The sequence below is a fragment of the Pygoscelis adeliae genome, unplaced genomic scaffold, assembly GCF_000699105.1.
Source record: "Pygoscelis adeliae isolate BGI_AS28 unplaced genomic scaffold, ASM69910v1 Scaffold63, whole genome shotgun sequence".
In the NCBI taxonomy this organism is placed as follows: Eukaryota; Metazoa; Chordata; class Aves; order Sphenisciformes; family Spheniscidae; genus Pygoscelis; species Pygoscelis adeliae.
Genome location: NW_008824414.1, coordinates 1,316,679 through 1,324,877, shown reverse-complemented (window position 1 = coordinate 1,324,877; position 8,199 = coordinate 1,316,679). Strand labels below are relative to the sequence as shown.

The 8,199-nt window shown below is 45.6% G+C and overlaps 1 protein-coding gene across 1 annotated transcript in view; it reads right to left on the bottom strand.

Annotated features, from left to right (window-relative positions):
* Window positions 1-268: 268 nt before the first annotated feature.
* The window catches only part of HDAC4 (histone deacetylase 4), a 235,465-nt gene continuing 227,534 nt past the window's right edge, over window positions 269-8,199 (bottom strand). The window contains exons 25-27 of the mRNA XM_009320769.1: window positions 3,124-3,208; window positions 1,126-1,267; window positions 269-617 (exon numbers count right to left, since the gene is read on the bottom strand). Of these exons, the coding sequence (XP_009319044.1) occupies window positions 578-617; window positions 1,126-1,267; window positions 3,124-3,208 (267 nt within the window). The 3' untranslated portion in view covers window positions 269-577. The remainder of the gene's footprint in view (window positions 618-1,125; window positions 1,268-3,123; window positions 3,209-8,199) is intronic.

Below are 8,199 nucleotides of genomic sequence, written 5' to 3'. Positions count from 1 at the left end.
TCTTTCCCTGTCCCTCCCCATTAAAAATACACCATCTCCCATTGTTCTGGTTTCGACAAGAATGTTGTTGACTCACAGGCAGGCAAGAGCCATTTAAAAAATCCAAGAAATGAAACTACAAGATGGGTCAGTGGTTCAAGCGGAGATTGCTGAATTGTGGGTAATGAAATTGTAAGCACCAGTTTTATGTTAAGGTTTGTTTGTTTTATTTTCGTATGTGTTGTTGAATCTTTGATTTTTTTTTTTTTTTTTTTTTTTTTTTTTTTGATGGCAACTCTGCCAAAGACTTCACAGGCATCGTTCCTCTTTCCGTTCCCAGTGAGGACCAGAGGAAGAGTGCCCAGGGTGTCAGTCCTTTACTGCTCTTCACCGGCATTTTTCTTTTTCGGCAAATATATACTGTAGACGCATATAGATATGAAGAGATTTTTTTTCGGTTGCTTTGTTTTACACCTGGTTGTCCTTCTGTATTCTGGAAAAAACCATGACAGGACACAGGAGTAACAAGAGAAAGCTTCTTGGCAGAGCTTCAAGACAAAGACGAACAGACAGGAGAACTCCAGCTCGAAGGTGAATGCTACAGGGGAGGTTCCTCTTCCATGGGTTCATCATCAGGTCTGAGCGATTTCACAGCCAGGCAGGATGGGAAGCGGGGGAAGAGAGAAAAGATGGTTGAGCATGACAGAGTTGGACAATTTGTGGTGCTAAGTCTCATGCCTTACATTCCCATCACCTTCCCACCTGGGCAGTTGTGCTCAGCTGGCTCACCTGGAATTAAAACTTGCCACCAAGAAGGTTTTTTTTAGACAATCTGTTTTCACTTGTGCAACGTTAACATTTTTTGCAGCAAAATCAAATCGCGCTCCAAAACCACATTCAGCTCTGGCTGGAGCAGAGGGGTCAGGCACAGCGTGCACAGGACTAAGGTCACACACAGGGTTCATGGCACTGCTGTTCTCCTGCAGCCCAGGAGGTCACCAGAGAACCCACGGAGGGCAGGAGATGCGGGGAATCCGTGTACAAGGGTTAAAAGGAGAGGATTAACCCAGAAGGCTGCCCACCACGGCTCCTCCTGCGTGGGCAGCCGCCGAGATGTGATGATAAACAGGAAGGAAAGCAACTCACCTCTTCTCAGCTGGCTTCACGCCCACTGACAGAGATGCCATGGCTGTTACCGTCTCTGCCTCCTCGTTCTCGCACTTCTGTGCCTCAACCAGGGAGTACCCCACCGTGGAGGCGTAACGCTGGAGTGAATGCCAATACTTGCCTGGGGAGAGAAGAGGCAGTTAGGGGACCTGCACCGTAACAGGTCCAGCAATGCGCTCCCCCTTTCCCAGGCCCAACAGATGGCTGAGACCCGCCTAGGGAAGACTCATCATGCTTATGCAACACGCAACCTTGATCCACACTCTCTCTCACTTCAGGGACCATCTTGAGGTCCCAGGGCTGTGGAGGAAGCTGCAGGTGGAAGTGGGTTCCTGGGAACGCATCCCAAGGGAGCCCTGCTTGCAAGGCAAGGCCAGAGAGACACCTGCGAGCTATATGCCATACTATAGTATTAATAGATGGAGCTGCAAGACTGCTGTGTCTTGAAGAGCTAGGTTTTAAATACAAAAGGTATTGACAGCAATAAATATGCACCTGCGCATCCCTTAAGGACGCCTAGGATGTCAAACTGGGTCCTAATCACTGTCTGGCAATGAAAGAGGCTCTTCTCCTTTGGCTAGGGAAGAAAGGTGGGAGGCAGAAACTGGATTTTTGAAAGGACAAATGCACAAGGGATGCTGGAAGTGAGGATCCAAGCTGCACAGAGGTGTACAGCATCCCTCCGTGTTGATGAAAGGGGGCACAATTAGGTGCTCAGAAAATAACGGCATTTCCTTTTTCACTTCAAAACCCTCAGAAACTTTTAGACCTAAGGAAAACTACGGGAGAGGTAAGGATGCAGTACAGATTTGGACTGGACATCCGCATTCAGTTGCTAACTGCCATGTTCTTTTTGTGGGCAAATCACCTAAGACTAAAGAAGTCCAAGTTGTATTTATTTTGTATGTCAGCAGTTTGCCACCCTTTTTCAGTGGAAAGAGCACAGAGAGTGCTTCAAAGGGAGAGAACAAAAGATGTTCTTTTGGCCTCCAGTCAGGACACACCAAATTTGCTGGTATCCAAGCAGCCACAGCAAAAAGCCTGAAAGCATGAACCTGTACAGCAAGGCCAGCAGATGGGGAGGAGGGACTTGTTTTCAAACATCTTTGCTTCTCTTGTGTTGGGCAGCAGATCTGAGGGTCTTACTCAAAGCCCCTTTTAATTTGCTGTGCTCATTCTAAGGAGAAAAAAAAAAACAAACCACTGGCTGGCTCAAGGTGCTGCTGAGGTGTCACATCGGTGCTGAGCACTCACTCTGCAGAGCAGCTTCTGGAAATGGAATTCAAATTTCTAAAGCCACTGGGCATTTTTTGGGGGGTGGGGTGGGTGGGTGGGAAAATGCTTTGGCATCTTTTAAGCTCCATTTTTGCCCTATAAAATGGAGACTAGTCCCCTCCAGTTTTAGACCACAAATGTTTGAAGCAGGAAGATGTCAGGATCTAGCAGTGGGATTCACATGTTACTTAGGCTCTTTCACTCCATCCCCCAAGAATGTCCCCAGCAAAGCTTCAACCACAATGATTTTAACCTCCCCAGCTAAATAAACTTACAGTATTAGCAACTTCATGCAATACTCTGTTTAACTTTCATCCCTATGCATTCTTAATTAATGGATGCCACAACACCCAACAAGATTTATGTTAATCGGAGATACTTTAATTGCTTTTGAAGAGATAAGGGCACACTCTAAGTGCAGGACAGCCTGTCCTTTACAGAGATTTTAAAGGTTTCAATACTAATTCCTCCTCAAGTGCCAAAGCATTTCCCTGAATGGACCATTCCCTGTGCATCACTCGATCCGCTACTGCATGCACAGTAAGACCAGCTTGTGGCTGCACAAATCCAGTTCACTGTGCAGTGACCACCCATAAACTAGGAAAAGGGAACACGGGGTTGCCAGGATGATGGAGAAGTCAAATGGGTGTCCCACAGGGCAACCCAACAGGGAACCAGCTGGGTGAATGGGGCTATACTCACTGTGTATCTCGATTACTTTCTCCATTGAATGCACCGCATTAGCATTTGCTCTCTGCTGGAAAACCTTTTCTGGAAGAGGGTCAAGCTGGAAAGCAAGAGGAACACCAAAGAAATGTCATCTCAAGTTAGAGACCAGGTGTTAAGCACAATTTAGCAAGTGGCTCTGTCCTATCAAGCCTCCACCCCATTCCCCTGATTCCTATTATCCACCTTTAGTTAAATATCCAAAATACACAGACTTTCTAAGTGCTCTTGTGATACTCAGTGCCTGATGCTCTTCCACACACAAAATGCTGCGGCTCCACCAGGCTCAGCAGCTGCGCAGCACAGGGTCTGCCTGCCTGCAGCCGTTGATGTAGACTATGAAGAGGCACTATTACACAGACCAGAAAAATAAGGCAAGTGATGTTGGCTGCTTTTACAAAGGATCTTTTTAAACTACTGCTTGGATCTACTTTTTTTGCAAAGTTTTCACTATTAAAACAATATGCAAATAAAAGGGACTTAAAAATGTGGTAACAGCCACACTTCTGCTTTTTCTCTAAAGAAATAAAAGCGGTAGCTTTTTAATTCTTCTAAATACCTAATTCAATGTATTTAACTCTTAACTGAAAAAATCTGTACCCTAAGAGTAAATAGCCTGATTTTGGTACAGGGAAACAGCAAAACACTGCTTTAAAGCCATACTCAGCATGATTATAACTTCAGTCACCATCGATGCCTCTTACCAGCTGCTAGGCTGGTCTTGCCAGGGCAGAGCAGTATTAGATCTGTATGTTAATCTTTAAAAAGAATTGCCTTGAAGTTACTGGTAAAGCTTATAATTGGGTATTAAAATTTAGGCTCTTTGATGCTAATTTCTTTCCTTTGCTCTTTATACAAAAAGGTGACAATAAGAACATGCTGCTGGTATTGAGATTTTAAGTTGAAAGATGACACAGAAGGCCTCCCAAAAACGTTCAATGTAAATGTACATAACAACCAGGTATCTTTCTGGGCTTGGCTGCTTTTATGCTGTAAATGCAAATGACATGTAGGTAATTTCTGGTTTGCTCTAACATATATCCCACCCTCCCAATGGCAGCACTGCCTTTGTTACCAACTGTTAACAACAATAAAATATCAAAGCACTAAGGAGAATTTACTTAACAAGGAACATGGGGCAATAACAGTATCTTCATTTTGCTAGAGAGATGAATTAGGAAATGCCACTCTAAAGAAGCTCCTCTAAGTCCTTCTCCAGTTATTCCTTTAAGTCCATCTCCAGTTACACTGGAGCAAAGCTCTGCGGTGTGGATCTACCTGTAAAAGCTTGTATATGAAATCCATATGAACAGTATGATGCTGATGGAGTTGCCTTGCAGGACTGTAATGGCCAAGTGCTAGTTTGGATGCAGTACCCAGCGGCAAACCCACACTGCTGCCAGCATAGACTACTCCAGCCTATGGGTGTGAAATGAGCTGTCCCGGCAAGGAGGTGGTTTTGCCACCGGAGCTACGTCTCTGTTAGAGGTCCTGGAGATCCCAGCTGTATCAGTCAAGGAGCACACACCTCTGCTGACTGAGCAGTGCTGGCTATCAGCGGTACAATAGACCACTGAGACCATGCTTTAATCAGCACAGCTGTTTTAAATAAAGAAATAAAACTGTTCCTCAGTGCTCAACAACAGAAAGCTTCTGCAGACCTGAGACTTGCTATATAGAAAACCGACATCTAAACTAGGCGCATGCACACACCTTTTGTTTTCAGATGCACGCTCTCCTACCACCCAGGAGAGAGTTGCCCTTTCGGTTTGCAGTCGTGAGTTTACAAAACTACCAGGGGATCCAGTTCACCTTTGCATTGGCATGGACAAATGCACATACGGTGACCAATGGACAATAACTCCAGAGCTCCCTTCAGCATGAAGGACATTGCTTTTCCCATTTCTTTTTAGAGGCACGAAAGCGCTCTGGCAGCCAGGGCAGGGAAAAGGATTGAGAATGATAAAAGGGGGAGAGCAATAGAAATGCCCTCTCCTTGCTTGATGGCATTTCCTCCTGTTTTCTAGGAGATCTTTTCCTCTTGTCTGGTAGAAAGCTCTGCCCGTATCCATCCCAGCCCCAGCAGCCTTTGGTCAGTACGGAAGAAGAGAAATTAGATCAACACCCTGAAAACTGCATCCTTCTTTGTGGTGTTTTTTATCCTGCTCGTTTGGGAGGTGGGTGCCGCAGAGCAGCAAGCCAGGGCTCTTCAGGTGACAGAAAACATCAGTAAAGACAACGAGCCTCGAACATCCTCCTCTGTCAAGACCACGGGGTCGCATCCTTGGCAAAGTCTGTTCTGCAGTGGGAGCATGCGTGTCCTCTCCCGGAGGAAGGCCCCCGACAGCACTGCTGGAGGGTTGGTTTAGTTTTTATTTGCTTTCCTTTAAAAAATAAACCCAAAAAGAGGAGAACACCTTTGATTGGGTTACTTCTCTCACCTTGAGACAACTGTCCTCTGAAAAGCTAAAACTGTCCCCTTTGCCCTTTATGAAGTTATAAAACCTTCTTATTGTTGTAGCTACGATGCTTGATTCGATTCCCACTGGGTGAGAAACTTAGGCTCAAAACCAACCCATGGTTAGTATTAGTTTGTTGGGTTTTTTTTCCCAAAGAGCCAGCAAAGACCCTAAGATCCCTTCACGTGGCTCCTGCCATCCTTTGGCAGCGGCAGCAGCGCAGTAACACTGCACAAGCATGGCGCCAACAGCAGGCAGGAGTTAGGGCTGCCTCCCTCTGCGGCACCAGCATGCCTCCCCAGGAAAGGAGATGTATCTGCAGCACAGATCCTCCAATTTATTAAAAAAAAAAATTATAATAAAAAATAATGCAAAATTATAAAAAGGTCTTCCAAGGGAAGGAGATGGGGTTATTTGCTTTCAACAGATGACACTGGGGAGAATAGTGGTTTCCTCTGCTTGGCAGGTAAGGATGCCCCAGCAGAGCAGCTCTACTTGGCTCACGTACATGGTCAATGGCTTGGATTAGACTCACACGAGCTCAAGACATCTCACAATCAACTAAATACTCAAGAAAAAACTTTCAGCAGATCTGATGCTCTCCAAGCCCATTTCTTTTTCTTTCTTCCTGCCCCCTTTCCCCAGGTTCTCCACAAAGAATGTGAATTCGTCACAGACCTCCAAGGTTGGGTATCCAAAACAAGAGATGTCCACAGCTGTTAACTATGTCTGAAAATGCTGGTCAAGGCCCATCCAGGGATACTCCCCAGCAAAGAAGCAGCCACAGTTTAATAGTAAAAAAAAGAAAAAAAAAAATCTACAGCAAAGTTTAACTGCAACTTCTGTTCAAAGCCAAGAGAAGCTCCAGCCAAGAGATCTGCTCTTGCGACCACATGGCAGCTATTTGATAGGTACTTCATGAGGACTAGAAATTGCTCTGTTCCAGGTTTAGTAATTATGGATTGCACTTTTTATAAATTCTCCACTCTAAAAATAATTCTGGCCCAAACTGGCTTCTGTATGACATTAAGTGAAGGCAAAAGTAATTCCTGGACAAATCTTTAAGTAAGAGCTTTCTAATGCCTCTCGGTTGATATTGATATAAAGCACACAAAATCAGGCAGCCCGGCCAAACGTGTGCTATTTTGCAGATGAATGGTTTCCATTGCACGCTCCTCCTCCTGAAATAACACTCACAGACATCACCCATCGCTCTCTTGGAAAAGGAAGGAAATACCTCTGGGCATTAGGCAAAGGTTTTAAAGCAACTGCTTATTATCACTTTCTTGTTTATTCGGGATATCCGGAGTCTGACACCGGACACACCTCCGCTACTTCTGTGTGAAAAATGACAAAACATTTGTAGCAGCGACAGGCAGCACCGTGAGTGCTGCTGAGCTCCAGGACCATGTATCCCAGCATGTGCCTCCTCTCTCTCTCCCCGCCGTTTGCAGCTCCTGCTGCACAGGAGCTCCACACCCAGCTCCAGACATGGTGCTGGCATGGGTCCTAGCCTGGGGCAGCGAATGCTAGTGATGCTCCAGCGCTTAAATAGCAGCATTGCTCCCTGGGAACAGACGGTTCACAAACAGCATTTGCCATGGGGCAGAAGTTGGTTTGAAGGATAAAGACTGGTGATGCCCATGATGGAGTGAGCAGCTCTGCATGGTTGCTGCCTCCCCTGCCCTCCAGCGCTGCTGGCATGCTGCTGTCAGGGGCTGCTTTGAGTAATGGGAGAGGAACGGTGGCTTACTGGTCTAAATTATTATCATCAGATCTTCCCTGCATCATGCCTGCCTTTGATTTTTCAACTGAAATTGTGTTAGTTTTGCACAACTAAATGTATAACTAAAGCAATGTATGTACATTTTCAAGCAACCTCGCCCGGCACTAACTCATTTCACATTAAAATAATCTGCTGCAAAGCTAAAGCTCCGTTTTAATTTCCTGGACAGTTGGGAACAAGCCGGCTCTTGCCTTTGCATAACGCTTTTTCTGAAGCGGGAGTTTTGATCTCTGCCGGTGAATGCAGACGCTTTGAGGACTGGCACTGTTCCCCTCATTTCCTACCATTTCCCTGTGTAACTCTGGCACTGCTCTTCAGCCAGCAAACCTTCCCGCAGTCTGTCGCCGGCCGCAGCTGGCTGTCCATGTGCACGCATGCAAAATTGTCTAACACGCTGTATATCAAACTTCATCAAAGGGCCGCGGGACAAAGCAACAGCAGTTCCCTCCAACTTCCTTGCATTAAAAAGATTTTATAAAAGACCTTGATAAAACTAGTGTTTCCTGCTTTTTGATGTGCGAGTAAGTCAGAGAACATTATAATGATATTTGCGCAGCCTTACAGCCCACCTAGGAAAAGTGAGAACAGGTCCATCTTTAAGTATTTTAAAGCACCTTACAGCTGTCATAGAATCATAGAATCATTAAGGTTGGAAGAGACCTCTAAGATCATCGAGTCCAACTGTTGACCCAACACCACCATGCCCACTAAACCATGTCCCTAAGTGCCACATCTACACGTCTTTTAAATACTTCCAGGGATGATGACTCAACCACTTCCCTGGGCAGCCTCTTCCAATGTTTAACC